The sequence below is a fragment of the Haliotis rubra genome, unplaced genomic scaffold (assembly GCF_003918875.1).
Source record: "Haliotis rubra isolate DU_JTF1 unplaced genomic scaffold, ASM391887v1 Scf536, whole genome shotgun sequence".
NCBI classification, from domain to species: Eukaryota; Metazoa; Mollusca; class Gastropoda; order Lepetellida; family Haliotidae; genus Haliotis; species Haliotis rubra.
This window is the reverse complement of record NW_025767231.1, coordinates 405,822-431,461: the sequence shown is the minus strand read 5'-3', so window position 1 is coordinate 431,461 and position 25,640 is coordinate 405,822. Positions and strand designations below refer to the sequence as shown.

At 41.9% G+C, this 25,640-nt stretch overlaps 1 protein-coding gene across 1 annotated transcript; it reads right to left on the bottom strand.

The window, feature by feature from the left end:
- On the bottom strand, positions 1 to 24,401 carry LOC124253223 (dnaJ homolog subfamily C member 7-like). Its single transcript, XM_046686946.1, has 13 exons — positions 24,272 to 24,401; positions 22,160 to 22,257; positions 18,517 to 18,641; positions 17,524 to 17,637; positions 16,632 to 16,706; positions 16,336 to 16,454; positions 15,901 to 16,054; positions 8,871 to 9,035; positions 8,401 to 8,492; positions 7,979 to 8,052; positions 4,022 to 4,168; positions 2,827 to 2,982; positions 1 to 2,351 (listed from the first exon to the last, which is right to left on the bottom strand). Exons 1-13 carry the CDS (start codon positions 24,346 to 24,348, stop codon positions 2,236 to 2,238), a joined length of 1,512 nt encoding a protein of 503 aa, XP_046542902.1. The 5' UTR covers positions 24,349 to 24,401; the 3' UTR covers positions 1 to 2,235.
- Positions 24,402 to 25,640: the final 1,239 nt, after the last annotated feature.

The following is a 25,640-nucleotide window of genomic DNA, read 5'->3' as shown; positions in this document are numbered from 1 at the left end:
TGACAGATGACCTTTTATTTATTTCAATAAATATTAAAAATATACACCCTCCCTAATTATTCTTTTAGCTGCTTAAAACCTATCTTCCTATCTGTCTGCAGAAATTACTGAACATCTTTGATATGGCTTTCCCAGTTTGCTTACAACCATCAACAAAAAATGCTTGAAAAGAGATGGGAAATGTATCAACATATCTTTGTCAAATAAACACATAAAAAACATACACATTATAACCATGACAGAACTCACCATAAAACACCATGTCATTAAACCAGACCTTTTAAAATAAAAGTCTATGAATGTTTTTGTTTTATCAATGATTGTCTGAACCTCTAGTTTGGACATGATACACAGAACAAGAAAATCTATTAGAACCTGACATCAGCTGCTTTCCTTCATAAAGCAGCCTTCATCATCTTAATATTTACCAATTTGGTCCTACCAGTTGCAGAATCGTTATAAAAATATTCAGAATGTACAGTTTTTAGGTATGCGTTTGTTCAACACAGCTTTAATGAATTAAAATTCATGAAATTTCTGGTTTCGTGGTGACCAGTGTGAGCCAGGTATAGGCAGGTACAGAAATCTTCTGCCCCCTTTAAGTGGAGACTGGTTTAGCCATTTAAAGAAGTGTTTACATAAAAACAAAACCTCAAACTACCACGAGAAGAGTGAAGTTTGGACCAAATAAATTTGAAACAACATCATTAGTCTCTCACTAACTGAATGAAATAACTGCTTTCATTTGGCACTACAATAAGAAAAGATAACCCATGATCCATGTTCTTCACATGCATGTGTACTGGTGAAGACAAACTAATTCATGTCTACCCCAAGCTTAGTGTTACCATATACTAAAACCTCAACATGGTACACCTTGTTTAACTCTGTGAGAACGCTCTGGACCACTGTGTTTTGTTCCTGTGCTATCTGAAAGCTCACCAGGGCTTACCACAGAACATGCAGTGACTATAACATGTTAGCCCCAGTTCTTAGCTCGCCAGAACACGGCAACGAAAGGTGAAATTGGCAGCACTAAACCTCCAGCGACTGCAAGTGTTATTTCATGCCGTTACAGAAAATGTGTAAAAATCATTACATTAACATTACAGCTGTTTTGTACTGAATACAATATGATGGAGGTACAATCCTGTTTGAAGCTCTTGCATGATTCACATGATGTCGTCTCCCTCTACAGATATATACAAAACTCTACAACACCAATGATATACAAGAAATGCTTCAACATTGAAATGATGTTGCCATATTATGTTTTGTTTCCTAAATCAAACTTATGAGCGAGTTTCTAAAGTTTGCAATCATGGCACATGCCTATCATGTTCTCTCAGCTACCCACAGGGAAAACAATGATAGTCTTGTCTTTTACATTAACAGATACCCTACTACCTTTATGAAAATATATTTGACAAATGTCAATTCGCATAGATAGAACAATGGCACCTTGCTTTGTTTTCCCAGCTGAAGTAAGAACAAATTGTTGAATATCTAATTTACAATACACACTTGTGTCCAACTTGCAACAAACATTAACATTGTGAATAGACATGTATCAATGTGACTAAAGTGACCTATGAGTAACTACATTGAATGCTTGTATACGTGGCTGGGCTGAATCCTGAGCTGTCGCAGTTCTGTCTGTTACAACTACCTCTGGGAACAGTACTGGATTCCTACATCTCAACTGTCTGGTACATAACTTGGGAGCTGCAAATATCCTGCTTTCTTGTCGTGTGTATCTTTAGCCTGTTGAAGGTCCATCTGCAGATAGTCCACACCCAGATGGTATAGAGGCCTCTATAATTGACACACATCTTCCACAGCAACATTTGCTGCACAAATAACTATATATCTACCCAGATGAGGTCCTCTTAAAACACACAAGTCGCGAACACTGAAGGAACAAGAGTCAGGGTACAGATATTTCCTTTTCTAAGCCTCGAATTAGATGTTCCTTTGATAATCTTTCATTCATCTGTACAATGTATTGTTGAACGTCCACACACTCAATAGTCACACACCGACACTGATCCTGGAGAGGTGAAGAGATTAGGGACTTGTGGGATTATTAAAAAGATGCTGATGACATGGTTCCGTCAGGCTGCAGCAACACATGGCAATGTCTGTTATGCTTAAGTTGCTATCAGCAGAACATTCATGTCACTGTGTTGTTGATTTTAGCTTCGTTAATAAAAGATGACTATGATGAGGTTAAGGTCAACCAAACTGGAAGGTGTATCCAGGATGACCTCCACCGCCGAAGTGGAACTGTTGGAAACCAGCGCCACCACCTCCACCAAAAAATGTCTGGAAGATTTGATTGGGGTCAATATCTGAAAGACAAATGGTAGAAATTGAATGTTTCTTTCTCTGAGATTTATTGTAACATTATCAACAGGAAAACATTGATTGGTGAGCTCTTTGTTGGTAATATTTTCCCTAATTCTTCCAAACTAGGTATATATAGTATTTGCCAAGTTTCTTTTCCAAAAACACAAACACCAATACTTTTGACAAAAACTGATACACAAAGCTATAATGTCTCTAGAACTTCAGTTGTACTGAGTAATGTCTCTTCTACTGTTACTGAACATAATAGTGAAGCCTTTTACAACCTAATAAATATAGCTTCAAAGGACAAATTTTATATGATTTCCCACCTGACAGGTGGGAGGACCCACCACTCAAAACACTTTTACCTGGTGAGATATACTGAAAGTCGTTAATATGAATAGCTTGATTAAGAGTTCTTGACACAACACTGTTTCATGTTGGTGATAGAAATAGACATCTCCGTAATCTACCCACCACCAAACCCTCCGCCATCCATCTCCTCCAAGTCCTGTCCACTGTCATAGCGCATCTTCTTCTTGGCGTCTGATAGGACACCGTACGCTTCACCCAACTCCTTAAACTTCTTCTCCTCTTCCTTTTGTTTCTCAGTGGTGTCATGCGAGTGTCGGTCTGAAGACAGACAAAGGTGGGACATTTTTCGGAAAGATATTCAGCTGTCTTAGATGCAACTATTCATATTTAAGCATAGTTCTATCATATTCAGTCACTGAAATATGTCTCTTAATCACTTTGCATATTCAGACTTGTCATAGTGAGGATCATGTGCTAGTTTGTTGCTAAAGTGCAATTAGACAATATTCAGTATCTTCCAATCACAGGAAGAGGTCACACTTCAACAGTTTGTGCATCAAGGGGTTATAATTAATAACAGATACTGCTGTAAGTGATCAGGCTTAACTCAACAGATCCTGTAACAAGTGATCACACTGAACTGATCCTGTAGCAAGGGATTGTACTTAACATGACTTATCTTGTAGCGAGGGATTACACGGAACAGAACTCATCCTGTGGCAAGGAACTGCCCTTAACATGACATCTTGTAGCACGGGCTATATACTTAACATGACTGATCCTGTAGCAAAGGATTACACTTAACATGACTGATCCTGTAGCAAAGGATTACACTTAACATGACTGATCCTGTAGCAAAGGATTACACTTACATGACTGATCCTGTAGCAAGGGATTATACATAACATGACTGATCGTGTAGCAACTGATTATACTTAATACAACTGATCCTGCAGCAACCAATTAAACAACCATGTTACGCACAGTTAACCAAGCAGAACAGGATCACACTGAACAGAACTGATCCTGTACCTTGGATGACACTTCACAGATCCTACAGCTAGGATCACAGTTAACTAACTCTTGTAGCAAGGGATTACCCTTAACATGACTGATAATGCAGCAAAGGATTATGCTTAACACAACTGATATTGTAGCAAGGGATTATACCCAACACAACAGATTCTGCAGTACAGAATTACTCTTAACACAGCTGATCCTAATGCCATACTGGATTGTGGTGGTATTTGAGTGGTAAATAACTATCTGAATAAGTTAGTGAGAATCAACGTTGCTTAATGCAGCATCAGCAAATGAATCGCTATCCATAGTCAGTGGAAACAAGACATGCATATACCTGGATGGTGTATAAGTGCTCTCTTGCGATAGGCCTTTTTGATTTCATCCTCAGTAGCACTCTTGTTGATACCAAGGATCTTGTAGTAATCCTTTCTTTTGCTTTTCTTCAGTTCAAGCTTGGCCTCCTGCAGAAGTCGTTTGTTTTCTGCAATATTATGAGAGTCACATGAGTTACAAGTGGCAAAGGTCTAGTCAGCCATTGTAACAAGAGTCACATGCAGCATGTCACAATACTAACATCTTACAGACGTCAAGGGAGCTACATGTGATAAGACTTATGAAATGTGTAGTTCTTAACACTGTTTTCAACAGTATTTCAGCTTTATCGTGTATCAGCTACATGTAGGAGGAAAGTCCAAAGTGATGCAGGTTTCAGCCATTTACCACAGGGGAAACCTATGAACATTGCCATAGTGTTGACGAAAACATTACTGAACCCAAAACCATATCTTTCTGGTGTGCCCAGGTGACATTGAACGGCAATTTTTGTGTGCATTTGACGACTGGACCACCCATGCACATTCATGTACCAAAAGTCATGGGAGCTGCAGTACGTCATGGTATTCATGGATGTTTGTCACAGTTATTAAATAAGCTACATGTACCAAATGTCATGGGAGCTGCAGTACGTCATGGTATTCATGGATGTTTGTCACAGTTATTAAATAAGCTACATGTACCAAATGTCATGGGAGCTGCAGCATGTCATGGTATTCATGGATGTTTGTCACAGTTATTAAATAAGCTACATGTACCAAATGTCATGGGAGCTGCAGTACGTCATGGTATTCATGGATGTTTGTCACAGTTATTAAATAAGCTACATGTACCAAGTGTCATGGGAGCTGCAGCATGTCATGGTATTCATGGATGTTTGTCACAGTTATTAAATAAGCTACATGTACCAAGTGTCATGGGAGCTGCAGTAAGTCATGGTATTCATCACAGTTATTAAATAAGCTACATGTACCAAATGTCATGGGAGCTGCAGCATGTCATGGTATTCATGGGTGTTTGTCACAGTTATTAAATAAGCTACATGTACCAAGTGTCATGGGAGCTGCAGCATGTCATGGTATTCATGGATGTTTGTCACAGTTATTAAATAAGCTACATGTACCAAGTGTCATGGGAGCTGCAGCATGTCATGGTATTCATGGGTGTTTGTCACAGTTATTACATAAGCTACATGTACCAAGTGTCATGGGAGCTGCAGTACGTCATGGTACTCATGGATGTTTGTCACAGTTATTAAATAAGCTACATGTACCAAGTGTCATGGGAGCTGCAGTACGTCAGGGTATTTATTGGTGTTTGTCACAGTTATTAAATAAGCTACATGTACCAAATGTCATGGGAGCTGCAGTACGTCATGGTATTCATGGGTGTTTGTCACAGTTATTAAATAAGCTACATGTACCAAGTGTCATGGGAGCTGCAGTACGTCAGGGTATTTATTGGTGTTTGTCACAGTTATTAAATAAGCTACATGTACCAAATGTCATGGGAGCTGCAGTACGTCATGGTATTCATGGGTGTTTGTCACAGTTATTAAATAAGCTACATGTACCAAGTGTCATGGGAGCTGCAGTACGTCATGGTATTCATGGGTGTTTGTCACAGTTATTAAATAAGCTACATGTACCAAATGTCATGGGAGCTGCAGCATGTCATGGTATTCATGGGTGTTTGTCACAGTTATTAAATAAGCTACATGTACCAAGTGTCATGGAGTGCAGCATTCATGGTATTCATGGGTGTTTGTCACAGTTATTAAATAAGCTTCATGTACCAAGTGTCATGGGAGCTGCAGTACGTCATGGTATTCATGGATGTTTGTCACAGTTATTAAATAAGCTACATGTACCAAATGTCATGGGGCTGCAGCATGTCATGGTATTCATGGGTGTTTGTCACAGTTATTAAATAAGCTACATGTACCAAGTGTCATGGGAGCTGCAGTACGTCATGGTATTCATGGATGTTTGTCACAGTTATTAAATAAGCTACATGTACCAAATGTCATGGGAGCTGCAGTACGTCATGGTATTCATGGGTGTTTGTCACAGTTATTAAATAAGCTACATGTACCAAGTGTCATGGGAGCTGCAGTACGTCAGGGTATTTATTGGTGTTTGTCACAGTTATTAAATAAGCTACATGTACCAAATGTCATGGGAGCTGCAGTACGTCATGGTATTCATGGGTGTTTGTCACAGTTATTAAATAAGCTACATGTACCAAGTGTCATGGGAGCTGCAGCACGTCATGGTATTCATGGTGTTTGTCACAGTTATTAAATAAGCTACATGTACCAAGTGTCATGGGAGCTGCAGCATGTCATGGTATTCATGGGTGTTTGTCACAGTTATTAAATAAGCTACATGTACCAAGTGTCATGGGAGCTGCAGTACGTCATGGTATTCATGGATGTTTGTCACAGTTATTAAATAAGCTACATGTACCAAGTGTCATGGGAGCTGCAGCATGTCATGGTATTCATGGGTGTTTGTCACAGTTATTAAATAAGCTACATGTACCAAGTGTCATGGGGAGCTGCAGTAATGCGTCATGGTATTCATGGATGTTTGTCACAGTTATTAAATAAGCTACATGTACCAAGTGTCATGGGAGCTGCAGTACGCCAGGGTATTTATTGGTGTTTGTCACAGTTATTAAATAAGCTACATGTACCAAATGTCATGGGAGCTGCAGTGCACGTCATGGTATTCATGGGTGTTTGTCACAGTTATTAAATAAGCTACATGTACCAAGTGTCATGGGAGCTGCAGTAATGCCAGGGTATTTATTGGTGTTTGTCACAGTTATTAAATAAGCTACATGTACCAAATGTCATGGGAGCTGCAGTGCGTCATGGTATTCATGGGTGTTTGTCACAGTTATTAAATAAGCTACATGTACCAAGTGTCATGGGAGCTGCAGTACGTCATGGTATTCATGGGTGTTTGTCACAGTTATTAAATAAGCTACATGTACCAAATGTCATGGGAGCTGCAGCATGTCATGGTATTCATGGGTGTTTGTCACAGTTATTAAATAAGCTACATGTACCAAGTGTCATGGGAGCTGCAGTACGTCATGGTATTCATGGATGTTTGTCACAGTTATTAAATAAGCTACATGTACCAAGTGTCATGGGAGCTGCAGTACGTCATGGTATTCATGGATGTTTGTCACAGTTATTAAATAAGCTACATGTACCAAGTGTCATGGGAGCTGCAGTACGTCATGGTATTCATGGGTGTTTGTCACAGTTATTAAATAAGCTACATGTACCAAGTGTCATGGGAGCTGCAGTACGTCATGGTATTCATGGATGTTTGTCACAGTTATTAAATAAGCTACATGTACCAAATGTCATGGGAGCTGCAGTACGTCATGGTATTCATGGGTGTTTGTCACAGTTATTAAAAAAGCTACATGTACCAAGTGTCATGGGCTGCAGTACGTCAGGGTATTTATTGGTGTTTGTCACAGTTATTAAATAAGCTACATGTACCAAAATGTCATGGGAGCTGCAGTATGGTATTCATGGGTGTTTGTCACAGTTATTAAATAAGCTACATGTACCAAGTGTCATGGGAGCTGCAGTACGTCAGGGTATTTATTGGTGTTTGTCACAGTTATTAAATAAGCTACATGTACCAAATGTCATGGGAGCTGCAGTACGTCATGGTATTCATGGGTGTTTGTCACAGTTATTAAATAAGCTACATGTACCAAGTGTCATGGGAGCTGCAGTAAGTCATGGTATTCATGGGTGTTTGTCACAGTTATTAAATAAGCTACATGTACCAAGTGTCATGGGAGCTGCAGTACGTCATGGTATTCATTGAAGTTACAATATGGGATACATGTTGGCATGTGGAAGCATAGTTAGGTAAGCAAACAATCATGTATACAAAGAATATGGTTCTTGAAATGTGTTCCCTACCTTTTGTCTTATCCATTTTGAAAATCTTCTCATAATCACACACAGCTTCCTGGTACTGCTCTGTCTCCATGTAGCTGCAACAACACAACACACTACAGCCACAAAATTGGGCCGACAGGACAATGCCATTCCCTAAGTCTACACACATACGTAAATGATGGAATTATTTTCATCACTTAGTCATTAAAGAAATTAGACATGGACATCAACAGGGATAATTGAACAAACAGGATCAGGCTGCCAACTTATTTTATTGTGGTTGATTGTTTTTCCATGTGTATAATGATGGCTTGGAAATGGACAAACCAGTGGTTGATACTACTGTCCAAACACAAAATTATTTAATTCAATAAGGGTATGAAATGCAGCTTTCACCCATAATTATCCAGTCATAATTGTGTGATAACAATGGACACACATACCATTTGGCTCGGCGAAGGTAAGCCTTTAAATATGAGTCATCTAACTCTACTGCTTTGGAACAGTTTTCTATAGACTGGTCGAGTTTATGCAGCTGAAACAAAAAATAACCATACATAGTTTCTTGTTACATGAAAGGTTATCTGATTTGTACATCAGGGACAGATTCAGGTGGAGTCTGGACTTCTCAGAGATAACAACCACTGCTTCCAAAACCACCAATGCATACTGCATTAACATCATAAAAGAAACTAGTAGCAATTTAAAGTCTGTGCGAGTGTCCATTTAAAACTTAATTATTTACAGACTGCTGCAATAATGCTGAGTGTAGTGTTCAAAAACAATTGTGCGTTGAGAACACAAAATATGACCCACTTTTGATGAGAGTGTGCAGCTATAATGATACACAGAGGACACGACAGATTCTCTTCCTCCTTTTCACCTGTATAGCAACATAAGCACTGGACGGTACCTTGGAGCACACAGTAGCTCTGTTGAAGTACAGCTTGGAGTTGGTGAACTTGTTATTGCTGTCTATAGCTAGGGCCTCTGAGTACAGGTTATATGCTTCATCATACTTCCCAGATCGGAACGCGGTGTTCCCCTCTTCCTTCTTGGCTATCAGGGACTTGGCTTTCTGGAACACACACAGTCGGCATACACCACAAACTGCAATACAGCTCATTAATCGACTGAAAATAGTTGTCAACGGGTCTCATTTGCCAGTAGTGACAGGGCAGACTTATGGACTTTGTTGTTGTCAAGTTTAGAAACTTAAGTTATACAGACATTCTTAGTTTAACAAAAATGTAATTTTCTGAGTAAAATTGATATTTTATACTTATCATGACTCATGCTATTTTGCTTGTCTTCTACTCCTTGCGAACATTAGTGGAACACTTGAATCCCCTTTTTAAAGCTCCCTTCAAAAAAGCAGACGTAAAATCACTACTAACCAAGAGTTATGTCCCTTGTCAGTTTTGGCGGGAAACGGCGCCACCCGTCTCCCAGCTCCTCACTCTCTCCGTATATCAAGCCCGACACTTAGATTTGCTGGGAAATCCAAAAGTGCCTTGAGGGGAGGTTGGGAGGGCTGACCTCATGAGTCAGGAATAGTATAAAATATCAATTTTACTCAGAAAATTACATATTTTTCCTTATCCTGACTCATGTTATTTTGCTTGTAGAATCCGACGGATTTGGTGGTGGGTCATGCCGCTTCTGGATTCCAAGCTTGGTGATTTACGTCCTGCATACCCCCCTATGGGAACTTCATGGTAGCACTGTTAATTTACTGCTAGGTTCTGCTGCTGCTGACCTTATCTTCCAGCTTTCTCTGATGGGGGGACCACAACTTGTCAGCTTTTGGTCCTTTCTTCTGCTAACATTATGTGTGGATTTGTGCAACTCCATCTCTTGATGCTTGCATCAAGTGGAGAAGCGACCCTTCTTATGTACGAGTACGTCCTTACAAGTACAGGGTCTATCACTCATGTTGGTCTGTCTTAGACGTGCACATGGACTCTAAAGCTCTAACTCCCCAGAGTGTTGGCTTTTGCAAGTCACGTGAAAAAAGGGCGAGACTCTGTCTCAGCGCCTTTGTGGAACTGTCAGTTGTTGTGCTACAACAAGAGGCCCAAACTGGTGAATGCAGGAGACGTCCTCGGTGGCGATGTCTCTCAGGTAGTGGTTGGCAAACACCATGTCTGATTTCCAGAAGCAGCCTTCCATTTTCGTGGTGATGGAGCAGTTTCCATGTAGAGCGAGTGTTGATGCCAGAGCTCTAACTTCATGTGGATTGGAGGCTCGTGGAGGATCAAGTCCTGCTGCTTTATAGGCCCTTAGGATGACAGCTCTCATCCATTTTGATATCGTTGTGTGAGAGATCTCCGTAGGTGTCTCTGCCGATATAGGGATGAAAAGGCGCTTGAATTTTCGTCTCCTGGTCCTAGACCTTTGTAGGTAGACTTTTAATGCTCTTACTGGGCACAAGGATAGGTCCTGTGTATCCTGAGGCCCAAGGACTGATGATAATGCTGGGATGTGGAACTGTCTGTCGGGTTGACCTGGCAGTTGATTCTTTGCTATAAAGTCCCATCTTAGTCCCATATGTACGATGTTGCGGTGCGCATCAAATCGTGTCCGTTCAAAGTCCAGAGCATGTATTTCCGACATCCGTGCTGCTGTTGCCAAGGCAATCAGAAGTAGAGTTTTCTGTGTCAAGAACTCATAAGATGTCCTATCTAGTGGTTCATAAGCGTCACTGGTGAGATGCTTTAGAACTATATTGAGGTCCCAAGCCGGAGCTTTAAATCTCTGTTGTTGGTCTTCCAACTTGAAGGACCGTAATAAGGCCAGTATCTCTGGTACCTTAGTCAGTTTTACACTCGTCCTCATGGTGATAACTTAGCTCAATGCCGCTAGGTATGTTGAGAGCGTTGAACCTTTTAACCGCTTTGTTTGTCTTAGATGACAAAGGTAGTCTGCCACTTGAGGGTGTGTCGCTTTCATGGCTGTGAAGCCTTTCCTCAAGGCATAGGTCTCAAAGCTTTGCCACTTGTCGTCATACAAGTTGCGGGTTGATTTGCGTAGAGCTAGCGTGACCGCTTTCGCTGCCCTGGCGGAGTATCCTCTCTTATTCAAGCAAGCCTTGATACGGTCCATGCGTGTAGGTGAACACTGTGGGGTTCCCGTGTGCTTGCTTGGTGTGTGGATGTACTAGCAAGTTCGTCCACTCTGGTAGTTGCAGTTTAGGAGGTCCTAGTTCTTGTATGAGAATGGGAAACCACATTCTCGCTGGCCAATAAGGCACGACCAAAATCATTTGCAGGTTCCTCGTCTGCTTGATTTTCTGCAACACTTGCGGTATTAGAGCTGGAGGCGGGAACGTGTAAGCGTTTAGTCCTTCCCAAGAGATGCTTAGAGCATCTGTTGCCCATGCTCGTGGATCTGGTATTGGAGAGACGAATGTTGCCAGTTGATTGTTGAATCTTGTGGCGAACAAGTCTATGAGCGGAGCTCCTATCTCTTGTATGATCTGTTTGAAGATCTCTGGATGTAGCATCCATTCTGTTGGGGATGGTTGTGTTGGACGAGATAGTGCGTCTGCTATCACATTCTTGGCTCCTGGAATGTGGCATGCTTTTATGTGGATGTTCAGATCGTCCGTTATGCTGAACAGATGAAAGAAAAGGTCCAGAAGGTTCGCCGACCTTGTCGATCCTTGTTTGTTTATGTAGAACGCCACTGTGGAGTTGTCCGTATGTATCATCAGATGAGCATTTTTTAGAATGCTGGTCCAGTGGAGTATGGCGTTTCTGACTGCTTTCATTTCTAGCATGTTGATATGCAGATTTTTCTCCTGTACATCCATTTCCCAGCTGACACTTCGTTGTCGAGGTGCGCTCCCCATCCCTGAAGAGATGCATCCACGTAGAGATGAGTATTGCACTCCAGCTCTGCTAAGTAGGTCCCTCCGCAAACATTCGATCTCTGAGTCCACCATAGTAGATATGGTTTTAGTCTGTCCGGAAGTCCGAAGGGGTCCGGATCGTCAGATGGGCATTCACGAAGACCTGGAGTGGGCGTAGGTGTAGTTTCCCTCTGCAGGTCATGTCCTGCGCTGACGTGAGGAGACCCAAAAGGCTTTGCCAATCTCGTAGTGGCCACGGAGAGAGTAGAGCTTGAGATACCATGTGTTGTATCTTCAGCCAACGGTCCTCTGGAACCGCTATGCGGTTTTCTGTTGTGATGAGCCAAATTCCTAGGAACTGCAGGTCCTGTGTAGGCTCTAGTTCCGACTTGAGGAGATTCACTAGCCATCCTAGTTGAGTGAGAAGCCTGATGGTGAAGTCTAGTTGCAGTCTGAGATGACTGGGATCTTGATGAGCTTGAATCCCATCGTCCAGGTAGAACGCACTGCGTAGACCTCGATGATGTAGATATGTGATGATGGGCTTTGTCACTCGTGTAAACAACCAGGGGGGCCGATGATATTCCAAATGGAAGGACTTTCCATTGGTAGTGTCGTCCGTCTAGGAGGAATCTTAGGTACTTCCTTGATTCCGGATGTATAGGGATGTGCAGGTATGCGTCCTGTAGATCTATGCTGGCCAGATGGTCCGACGGACGAACGAGATGTAGTAGTTGAGGCAGATGAATCATCCTGAATTTTGCCGGTCTGCGTAGATAATCTCTGTTGAATTTCCTCATGTTGTATATAAGTCGGAACTTTTCTTTTGGAGTTTTTCTTTGGTACAAGGAAAACTGGGGAGTAGAACCCTGGTGAGATCTGGTCCTGATCTATCACTTCTATAGCGTCCTTCTCTAGTAGAGATGTGACAGCTTCGCGCAGCCTCTCTATCCGATGGGCCGCGATCTTGAAGCCCTGAGGTCTGTCTGTCAATGGAGGGGCTGCTTGTAGTTGGATTTGATATCCTGAGCACAGGATGTTGGATACAAATTGGTCCTGAAGAATTCCCAATTCTCCCAGTAGCGTTGTAGACGTCCACCCACATCAGAAGGTTGTACAGGAACGGCTGGGGGTGGAAGACTCCAGTCGTTCCGAACCCGTCCTTCATCGTCTAGAGCCTCTGGCAACTTCTGGGTGCCCTGCCTCGTCCGGATCGTCCTCTATAGGTCCCGGATGAGCGACAAAAAGAGTCCTTTCCTCCTCTGGAGGTCCCATATTTCTTTTCTCTTGCTCTTTGGTTGCCTGCAAATTTAGATTTGCCGGAGTAGTGTTGGGACGTCTGCCTGATGACACTGGCTAGTGTATCAATAGACTTTATCATCATCACCTCCCTGGATTCCTTCGTGACTTCCTTGGCAACCTCGTCAATCTCTCCCGCGAAGACCGATGTTGTAGACCACGGCGCTCTATAGAGAGTCTTAGTAAAGTGCTCGCTCCAGTTGCATGAAGACAAAAGTCCCTGTCTTCTGGCAAGCGTCAATGCTGCTGATATGGATGCCAAATGCTCCGACATAAACCGATGGTCCTTTTTCTGCGTTAGTAAGGCAGAATAAATCATCCGGTCCTCCTCCGAAGTTGAGTTCCTGAACTTGGAGATGAGCGTCTTATTAATTGCCCTTGATCTGGTAAGTCCGAAGAACATCCTTCTGGTCGTAGTGTCTATCTGTGCCAGCTTTTTGTCATCAATCTTATAAGATTTGGTCCGGGAGTCGTTGATGATTTTATAGTTCTCATCTATCTCTGGTGCCTTCATGAAGGGGTCCATATGATGTAGTGAGAACTTCTTTGCGTTGAACCGCGGAATACTTGGAGCCTGGAATTTTGTTGCCTTCCTGAAGGCTGCATCAAGGTCCTCAGGTATGTCCGAGACAGGGTCAACTGAAGGCAGGGTGATGGTGTCCACATCATCATCCGTCATTAGGTACGTGAGTGCTTCATTCTCCTCCTTTGAGGGTGAAGCCAGGTCCAGTCCGTTAGCCATCCAATACTTGATCTCTGAATCGGAAAATATGATTCCGCCATCGTCCTCTGTATCATGTCCAGTTGAATATCGTCGCTGAGTGTCCTCCGTGCATGGAGATCTGCGTGGAGACCTGCGTGGTGATGTGTATGTAGAACTATGAGAAGTTCTATAAGGAGAGCTGCATGGAGACCTGCCTGAAGGTGTGCACCTTCGTTTCCGTGATTGCCTTCCTGAAGTCAATATGGTCCTCTGTTGTGACCTTCGTGGAGACCTGCGTGGAGATGTTGACGCTCTAGACGACCTTCCCGAAGACCTGCGCGCAGGTGAGTGATTCTGATGAGGGTCAGAGTCCTGAGACGTCTCTCTGCACCTTCTCGGAGGTGTATGTTTCCTTCTCTGCGTTGTAGATTCCCTGCGTGAAGGTCCTTCATAATTCTCTTCCTCAGATGATGATCTATTTAGGTCCGGTGAACGTTCATTCCTCCTTTGTGCAGGTTCGTTCGAGTCGTGCAGTGCAGGTCTTTCCTTGGTCCGAGTGCTGGTCGTTGACTTGAGCATGAGAGCCACCCGGCTGTCCATCATGCAAGGTCCTTTCCTGCGTGAACCGTTTCTCCATCAGGTCAATCATCTGTTGGGAGAATTGCTGCATAAAGGTCCCGGGGTTGAACGTCTGCGACGACTGTTGTAGTGACGACGCATCTGAGAGGGTAGCGATATGGTCCAAGGATCGCTGTACCTCATGGGTCCGTGATGTCTGCGTTAAGGGTATCTCGGACTGCGTAGATAAGGTTGCCGACGTTACCGTAGCTGAGGCTTTCGTCTTCTTTTTAGGCAATACTTCTGGGATTAGGATAGGACGTTCATCGTATATGCCTATTTCATCAATCGGGGACGATCGCAGTAGAAAAGGTCCTCGTATTCTGTGATGAACCCCCGGAAGACTTCAATGAAGGCTTAAGTGCAGAGGGCTTCTTCTGAGATGATGATGGCCTCTTCTTCTTAGTATGGGCTGAGGAGTTGTCCGAAGTAGACGACCTCTTCCTCAATGTAATGGAGGTCTCCGGGAGATCACTGGAAGGAAGCATCTCGTCTGACAGCAACAAACGGTTCCTTATAGACTCAGCCAGTTTAGCCATGACTTGCAACAGGCGTCTGGATCTATCCTTAGCACGTCTAAGCGGAGAAAATTGATAATTATTAAAATTAAAATCTGATAAATGCTGACAAATATTACAGCCAGAGCTGGAAGTACATGTTGTTGTGCAACTGGGGCACAATAAATGCGGGTCTGCAGCAGAGAACCTAAACCTGCAACGAAAACAGGTTTTCATGAAATGTAAACAAAACTGAACAATCACGTAAAAACGTGAATAAACAGTCAAATTTGATAATAAATTTCAAAGCATTTTGTAGAAGGATACTTCCTGAAACCTTATACAGCTAATTTAGAGGGTAATATCTAAGTTAGAAAGGATATAGTGCCGTATAGGGGACTCAGGTGCTCTCCCTTCCTCCCGTCCACTAGGGCGAAGAAGGAGAGAGTGAGGAGCTGGGAGACGGGTGGCGTCGTTACCCCCCAAAACTGAAAAGGGACATAACTTTTGGTGAGTAGTGATTTTATGTCTGCTTTTTTGAAGGGAGCTTCAAAAACGGGATTCAAGTGTTCCACTAATGTTCGCAAGGAGAAGAGTACAAGCAAAATAGCATCAGTCAGGATAAGGAAAAATTACATATGACTAAAATATAAGATGCCATTCAAGTATGTATCTGCATGTTGATTTTAACCAAGATGTGAAACAGGTTTCTGCCTCTACAAAATTCTGGACAAGCCTCCTTTAGGCTTCCAGAGAAGAACATGTAGATGGTGTATATGCCATGTAGCCTCAGACAGATAAATGTGATTAAATTTCTTCATATCCATTGCCATCAAAAAGAAGACAGCAATATTATAACTGATATGATATGGACATTTTAATTTGAAAGTTAGCTTCATAGCTCCAGGTAAAGTTCCATCATGGCCATGTGGCACTATGAACCTCCTCCCCAAAAGAAAGCATTATTTCTCACCTTATAAATATCTTTGGCCTTCTGGTGATCGGGTGCTAGTCTAAGTACATGTTGAAAGTGCTGGAAGGCCTTCTCTATGTTGTCCTGGTAGTAGAGACACATCCCCCTCACATACAGGGCATCTGCGTTCATACCCTCTCGCTGTAGGATGTCACTGAGGGAACATTCAAACATACAGCCTACAGAGACCTGGTCACAACATCCCTCCCTCCCTTCCACTGACCGACCCTGCAAGCATACCTTGTGACCGTATGTGAATTGTCTATGAGCTAAACATGAAAGACCACACTCACTATCTCACTATCAAGCTAAACTATGTGGATGTGTGATTTTCCTCCAATTTCAATGAGAATTTGGAAAAGTTGATGATGTTATACAAACAAATTCTGCCATCTGGGAATACCAAATCTGTCTCATACAACACAATCAACTTACTTGGCAAGTTCTTGTGACTCCTGGTAGCGACCTAACAACGCCAGGGCTTCAGCCTTTCTGATCTTAAACTTGTAGCATGCAGGACATGTATCTATACATCTGTCCATACAGAAGACAGCCTGCAATCATAGAATCATACGGCAGTTTGAAACAGTATGTTCATTAATGTTTCATTTAAATTACCTCAAAAAATTACCTTCAGCAAAGAATGTGCATGAAAATCTCAATGTTTCCATGTGTTATGATGGAGACAATTCAAATCAGATGTAAAATGAAACAAAAATATGACCACATACCGTTCTAAAATCTCCTTTCTCAAAGCTTTTGTCTGCTCTGTCCTCATACTCCTGCACTCCCTGTGCTGACTGCAACTGTAACAACAAAATCTCTCCTTTGACACATCATGAACCGTATCACATTGTTGCTGTAGATCAAAGTCAAGGGAGGTCACTCCTGACACATTTGGGTTCACGTATTCCATTACCCATATACAAAACATCTGACATTTTCTGGTTCCACTGTAAACAGCACCATACTGAGCAATTCTACAGATAGTTCAACAGGGCTACAGATAAGGGGCGTAGAGGCGTAATGTACGCCTCAAAATCAATTAAGTACGGCACAATATAAGATTTCAAGCGTATCGTGTACGCACATAATTACTTTTGTACGTCTAACATTTAATTTCCGTGCGTATCGTGCAAATGGAAATCTGTTTCGGATAAATACTTGTCAAGTTTCTTTTGCGAAACACGATTTGACACATGAGGAAACCCCGACAGTAGGAAACACTTGCGTTGCCATGCAACGATATGCGTCACTATTTTTCGATTGGCTAAAAACTACACTGTTCCTATTTATCCAGTCGGACCTGACATTTCCCACATCACACGGTCGCTCAGTTATTTCTCACGCGTCTTCAAATACAAATACATGGTTGGAAATAGTGATCAATGAATTTTCCAGACAAACCACGTCACCAACTCGCTCACACAAAAACATGTCAGTACTCCTTCAAAATTCTCAGTACACCTTCACTTGCAATATGATGTGTAAGTACACTCGCACCCCCAAAAGTAATCTGGAGCCCTGGTTCAAATCCAATTTTGAGTTTTAGTTTACTGGTTGACTGGTTGATAGAAATAACGTGTGATCTATGGGACTGGGGACAGCTGATTAAGTACATACCTCATTTTTAGCGACTGTGTTTCCTTCCTCTCTCTGCAGCACCTCTTGATAGCTGCGTACAGCGGCGGAAGCTTCACCCATAGCCAGGTGGCACTTGGCCTCACGCAGATGTGCCTGATGAACACACACAAGCCAATAACCCTTAGTTAGAACATGGCAATAAACTCAACCAAACTCCAAAGACAAGCAGTTCAAAGCTCAGTTTAGACAAATGGCTCAATAAATAAAAAGATAATATTTGAAGAGTTTCACTTGTATGGCAGACAGATCTTGTCATCTTTTTGCTTTTGAAGTATTATCTATGCTTGTATACATAAGGCTGAGACAGTAAAACTACTGCACTGTTGCTCACCTGCATATGCAGTGAACAGTTTGAATAAACAAATACTGACACAGAACAGATGCTAAGAACAGACACCAAACATTAACAAATGGAACAGATGATCAGAGAGTGAAACACGCATGTCAAAGTTCAGGTCCCTTGCTCAATCTGGCAATATCAGGGCAGACCTAAGTTTACACAGGCAAAATTTTAAGAGCTTGGGATAAAAAGGCCAGGTTCAAAACATTGCCAAAAATATACCAACAAAATACATAACGAACATTACCCAAAGTATCAAGTGCTTCTCTGATAGTAAAGGTCTTGTACCTTGACCATAACATCACCCATAAAAATTACAAAACAACAAAAGGCCTTTATAACAAGCTTCATTGTTCCATGTTGACACCTTAATATCAACTGGTCTGAATGGTTTTGATAATGTATTAACCTTGAATCCGATGTGACCTTAACTTTCAGTATGTCTAATGGCAATAGATCAAAAAGCCTCATTGCAACATGATATGTGTGATGAGGTATGGTTGACATGATAACTCTTGCACTTACTTGATCTCTATCTACATATAATATGTAAAACAAATTGTGAGTAATAGTAATACACTGCGGCAAACATGAAACATTCACATGAATTACTCCTCAAAATTGATTCTCACCTTGACAAAATTGGGTTCAATTTGTATAGCCTTCCTGGAGTCTTCCAGCGCCTCCTTGTACTTGTTCAGCATGATGTAGGTTGCAGCACGGTTCCCATAGTAGGCAGAACATGAAGGACACAGATCTGGGAGAAAACAATTCATGTCAACTGGGGAAAATACTTCTCTCATACGTCATGACAATCAGAGCTCCAGATAAGATTTAGCTCATGTGGGTACTGTACCCACTGTATTTTATTGGAGTGGGTATTATGAATGTTGAGTGGGTATTTCATTTTCCATTACCCACTGCTTTCAGATATGTGCGTATTTCAGTCATTTTACACACCTAAGTATTGTGTCATTGAGTAAGTTTACTAAGCAGGTATGTTCTGCCTTATGTCATACCTAATCAAAACCAACTTAAATATAAGGGAAATGATTTCATAAAAAATCAGTCGTCCTATACTGACAGTACAACACTTGTCCTATACTAACAGTACAACTTGATAGCAATCGATGTCTTTTTCATTACGCAAGCGATTTTTATAAGTATATTCCGTACGCATTTGTTTTAAACTCTTTGCGTATCTAACATTTTAAATGCGTAATTGGTACGCAACAATTATTTTTCAATGCGTAATTGGAAATTTTCTATGCGTATTTTACCCGGATACGCAGCTTATCTGGGCCTCTGACAATGGCAGGAAAAGTGCACCAGTTATTGTGTAATGTCAGTTTCCTCTTGGTCATGGATTAAAACAATGATAAATGAATCTGAAAGGCAAGGAACCACAAATGTTGCAAATTTGGCATTGGAAATGCCATGATGCTGGATGCACTTGAGAAACTTCCACTCAAACTTATGTGTTGGCTACACATAGTGAAACACATGAACATCTAGTCTACTTTACACTCGGCAGACACTAGGGTCATCTCCCCCTGGATTTTTCAAACTGCTGAACGTTCTCCCAACCAACTGATCCAACAACCTGATCCCCACTTACAACAAGTATGGGCTACAGGAGATTTACCTGGAATCTCAACAAAACTATCAGAGTGATTCACTTAGCATTCTGAATAAACCTGAACACTGGGTGACTTGAGTGACTACTCACTGTTAACAATGATAACATACAACTGTCTGACCGTAATTAGTGCTAGCAACTGTGTACCCTGTGGTGGTACTACCAACCCTTCACACACAGCAACTGCTTACCCTATGGTGGTACTACCAACCCTTCACACACAGCAACTGCGTACCCTGTGGTGGTACTACCAACCCTTCACACACAGCAACTGCGTACCCTATGGTGGTACTACCAACCCTTCACACACAGCAACTGCGTACCCTATGGTGGTACTACCAACCCTTCACACACAGCAACTGCGTACCCTATGGTGGTACTACCAACCCTTCACACACAGCAACTGCGTACCCTGTGGTGGTACTACTGACCCTTCACACACAGCAACTGTGTACCCTGTGGTGGTACCACCAACCTTCAAATACAGCAACTGTGTACCCTGTGGTGGTACTACCAACCCTTCATAAATAGCAACTGTGTACCCTATGGTGGTACTACCAACCCTTCACACACAGCAACTGTGTACCCTATGGTGGTACTACCAACCCTTCACACACAGCAACTGCGTACCCTATGGTGGTACTACCAACCCTTCACACACAGCAACTGTGTACCCTATGGTGGTACTACCAACCCTTCACACACAGCAACTGTGTAACTACCCTGTGGTGGTACTACCAACCCTTCACACACAGCAACTGTGTACCCTGTGGTGTGGTGGTACTACCAACCTTCACACACAGCAACTGTGTACCCTGTGGTGGTACTACCAACCCTTCACACACAGCAACTGTGTACCCTGTGGTGGTACCACCAACCTTCAGATACAGCAACTGTGTACCCTATGGTGGTACTACCAACCCTTCACACACAGCAACTGCGTACCCTATGGTGGTACTACAAACCCTTCACACACAGCAACTGCGTACCCTATGGTGGTACTACCAACCCTTCACACACAGCAACTGTGTACCCTATGGTGGTACTACCAACCCTTCACACACAACAACTGTGTACCCTGTGGTGGTACTACCAACCCTTCACACACAGCAACTGTGTACCCTGTGGTGGTACTACCAACCCTTCACACACAGCAACTGTGTACCCTGTGGTGGTACTACCGACCCTTCACACACAGCAACTGTGTACCCTGTGGTGGTACTACCAACCCTTCACACACAACAACTGTGTACCCTATGGTGGTACTACCAACCCTTCACACACAGCAACTGCGTACCCTGTGGTGGTACTACTGACCCTTCACACACAGCAACTGTGTACCCTGTGGTGGTACTACCAACCCTTCACACACAACAACTGTGTACCCTGTGGTGGTACTACCAACCCTTCATACATAGCAACTGTGTACCCTATGGTGGTACTACCAACCCTTCACACACAGCAACTGTGTACCCTATGGTGGTACTACCAACCCTTCACACAAAGCAACTGTGTACCCTGTGGTGGTACTACCAACCCTTCACACACAACAACTGTGTACCCTGTGGTGGTACTACCAACCCTTCATACATAGCAACTGTGTACCCTATGGTGGTACTACCAACCCTTCACACACAGCAACTGTGTACCCTATGGTGGTACTACCAACCCTTCACACACAGCAACTGTGTACCCTGTGGTGGTACTACCGACCCTTCACACACAGCAACTGTGTACCCTGTGGTGGTACCACCAACCTTCAAATACAGCAACTGTGTACCCTATGGTGGTACTACCAACCCTTCACACAAAGCAACTGTGTACCCTGTGGTGGTACGCCCGACCCTTCACACACAGCAACTGTGTACCCTGTGGTGGTACTACCAACCCTTCACACACAGCAACTGTGTACCCTGTGGTGGTACTACCGACCCTTCACACACAGCAACTGTGTACCCTGTGGCGGTACTACAAACCCTTCACACACAGCAACTGCGTATCCTATGGTGGTACTACCAACCCTTCACACACAGCAACTGCGTACCCTGTGGTGGTACTACTGACCCTTCACACACAGCAACTGTGTACCCTATGGTGGTACTACCAACCCTTCACACACAGCAACTGTGTACCCTGTGGTGGTACCACCAACCTTCAAATACAGCAACTGTGTACCCTGTGGTGGTACTACCAACCCTTCACACACAGCAACTGTGTGGTGGTACTGTGTACCCTATGGTGGTACTACCAACCCTTCACACACAGCAACTGTGTACCCTGTGGTGGTACTACCAACCCTTCACACACAGCAACTGTGTACCCTGTGGTGGTACTACCAACCCTTCACACACAGCAACTGTGTACCCTGTGGTGGTACCACCAACCTTCAGATACAGCAACTGTGTACCCTGTGGTGGTACTACCAACCCTTCACACACAGCAACTGTGTACCCTGTGGTGGTACCACCAACCTTCAGATACAGCAACTGTGTACCCTGTGGTGGTACCACCAACCTTCACACACAGCAACTTTGTAGTGTGTACCCTACGTTAGCACTACCAACCCTTCATACACAGCAACTGTGTACCCTGTTGTGGTTTGCAGTGGCTAGTGATACTGAGGTGACAATACTCACTGATTGCTTCTGTGTAGTGGGACAGCGCTTCTGTATATTTCTGTTGTTTGTAGAAGGTATTTCCCTCAGCTTTCTTCTTTTCTGCTTCTGCCACGATTCTGTTCAGAAATTACATATTAAGTAAAAAACATTGCAATATATAACGCCTAATCGCTTGTGATATATCGGTAACACTGTGCAGTCATAGAAATTCTGCATAACCCTTTTCCTGTTTTCTACCACCTTTGGTTTCGGTCAACTGATAAACATGTAATTTATATTTGGGTGATGAGGGAGAGAGTGGCAAGAGCATGCCAGTGTCAAGGTCTCGTGGGACACTGTCAGGAAAAGGGAGGTCACCCACTGGGTGAATGATGTTATGTTTGCTTCAGGGAGCAAAGGGATTCAAATTTCCACGTAACCGTTCGAGGGAAAGGGAGATAAGCATATAGCGTGAGTGAGGATAAGTAAAAATCTGATATATGATGTTTGTTTCACCAGTCACTTGACCAGGACAAAGTGAAACAGCTTATCAGACTTGTTAAAATCACTGTACCATGGTAATGGGGAAATGGCAACATTCAACTCCTGGATTGGTTAGATCGATGGCCTCTTGCACTACATGTTCAGGTATGCTGGCTGGCGAACAGTTATCGCCATTTTTTAGCAGTTTTTCATGATTGCCATTATTTCTTAACATAATGAAATAAAATGTATCTTGATGATAGCCATTCGCTTATGTTTCCTACCTGATTACAGTTGTCGATCATGTTTTTTTTCTGAAACTCAGCCAACAGGAAGTGCAGTAGTACATATTGTGCTTTCCCAACAACTAAGAAGAGCAGTTGTCAAAACTTCTGAATATTTCATGTTTTTCACCAGATGTGACATAAATTTGGTAATATACTAATAAAAATATTGACATATTGAACAAATTTCATAACTGGAATTTGTTTTAAAAAGTAATTAAAAAGAAGAAAACTCACTCTCATTGTGAATGGTGACATAAGCTGATATATGGACGTTTTATTCACCTCAATTAATTTGTTTGTAATTGTCAAATCCTAACTGAATGGATGATATGAAATGTACTATGTGCATAAGTCTTAGTGAATGGAAACCACATCACAGAAAATGTCAGATTTTGACATTACTTTAATATTAGATAATATAATTTCATTATCATATCACGTGACATCCCATGATGTGTTTGTGTATAGTCGTTCAAGGGGATTCATACTTGTAACGTCTGCAATGTAAAATACTTACAGTTGATTTAACTTTCGTAGCCTATTGATTTGGTGATGTCTAATGTGTGAAATATTAGTAGTATTAGGCAAGTACAAGTCAAGCTATCTCCGCAAGCGCTACACCAAGGTGTTGGCGATAATTTTCGCCAGCCAGTACATTTGGATCACAACACATACTAACCTAAGTAACTTTTAGGGCAAGGAAAATAACATGTTGCATATGTCATGCCCTACAACTTATCATGCTCATGTGATACATCTCTTGTTTGAGCCTTCCATTTTGAAAATTTCCTCCTGGGTTCTGTTAGTTTCAAATACACTTTCATGAGTAAGTGAGTGCATTTTGTTTTATGCAGCACATGGCACTTCTACAGCACCACACAACAATAGCCTGTTTAACTTAAAGAGTAACTACATATTGACATCAGTCTCCCTCAGTCCTGGTTAAGCACACAATCAACCAGTTCACTACAATGTGAACACCAACTGTCTTGAACTTCCGTAAGAGATCCTGGTTCTACTATAATGAGTACCAATGCCATTCTTAGAGATTTATGCAGTCATAGAATCACACAAAAGCGGATCACATTCAAAATCAGTCGGTTTTGGACTGTGTACGAATTCATCGAATCCCGCTGAATATGAGAAGCAAATGAACCAAAAATATAAGTGATCGAGGTAGATCTTTAATTCTACAAGATTTCTATGTTTGCATACTCAATTAGTGATAAGTGTTTACTTAGAATATTCCAGAACATCTTAAAAATTCCACTTTCGTTTTTTTCACACGTGCGTGAACATGTATTTATGAAAACATAATGAAAACTCTTATGCTTTTCGATTTGGCTAACTCAAAGTGGGTTTGACTAAAACCAAACTCAACTCTTCTTCTGTCATATAGACACCGTCTTCCTCTTCTGTTTGCATTGTATCCGCCTCGCACATTTCTGTGTCCGACATGTTGTTGCGATGGGTTCGAGACGTTGTGAGAAAACTCGAGACTTGGACATCATCAAACCAAAACCGGTTTAAGCGATATGCAACCGGGTTGGCAGTAAATACTATTTTCGTAGCCACGTATTATATACGTTATTCGTAAAACAACTGTCGCATTACAAATGACCTGTAAGTTAATTTTATTGAAATGACAGCAAGGAAACATACATTCTCCCTCGTACAATTTTGTAAAAGCACAAGGATAAATGATCGTAACTTTTGCCCTTTTTCATCGCCGTAGATATGTCAAATTTCCTTTCAGGCCATGGTATGTGGAGTAAGTACAAAGTGTGAAACTGGCATAAAATATCTATACAAATGTGGTAGGAAATATCGTATTTGAAATCGCAGTTCTCGCCATGTAATAACTGTAATAAAGCATGTAATAAAAACTGAAAACATGCATCTACATTTAGTGATTAGATATATTCGGCAGGGGCGGATACAGCTTTTTGAGAAAGTGGGGTGCACACTATTGAGAAAAGGAGGGGTGCACACTTCATTTTCACTCGAGTTTCAATGGTCATTTAACAGGGTGCCAGTCAAATCGCCCCAGCTACAAAACGCCCCAGCCAATTTGGTCAAATCGCCCCAGGTTTGGTCAAATTGCCCCAGGGGGGTAGTCAAAATGCCCCAATGTATTTAAATTGGTTAAATATATGCCATAAATGCATAGTTTTTGTCAACTTCCATATTATATTCTATATATAATATTATATAGTGATATTTCTGATAAATTTTCTATTAGTAAACTGATAGGACCAAAAGTAATATTCATGTACATAAACAACACTATAATACCAATTATTTGGTAAAGAATTACAAGAGTAAAATGAAAGGTTTGTATAATATGTTTATTGGCTGTAAATAGTTTTTGGTCAACAAATGGCATTATGTAATCATAACAAGTATGGTATAACATTTATTATTTAAACATATTTATTTCCAAAGAAAGGAACCGGATTGGTAAACAAGCATACGCTTATATGAATACCGCTCTGGGATACAATGGAAGGAAGAATAAACTCGTCATGATGAATGTACAATGTGAATGATATATAAATGTTGCAAAAACGAGAAATAACGCCTATCATTGTTAAACGGTATATGTCATATAAACAAAATATTTTGGATCAAATCTGCCTGTTAAATTTATAAAAGAGTGTACTGAAATTAAAAGTTCTTTGTTTACTATTGAGGAGCAGCGTTGGTTTCCAAACAAAATTGATTTTAAGTCAAATCCTTTTAGTATAAAA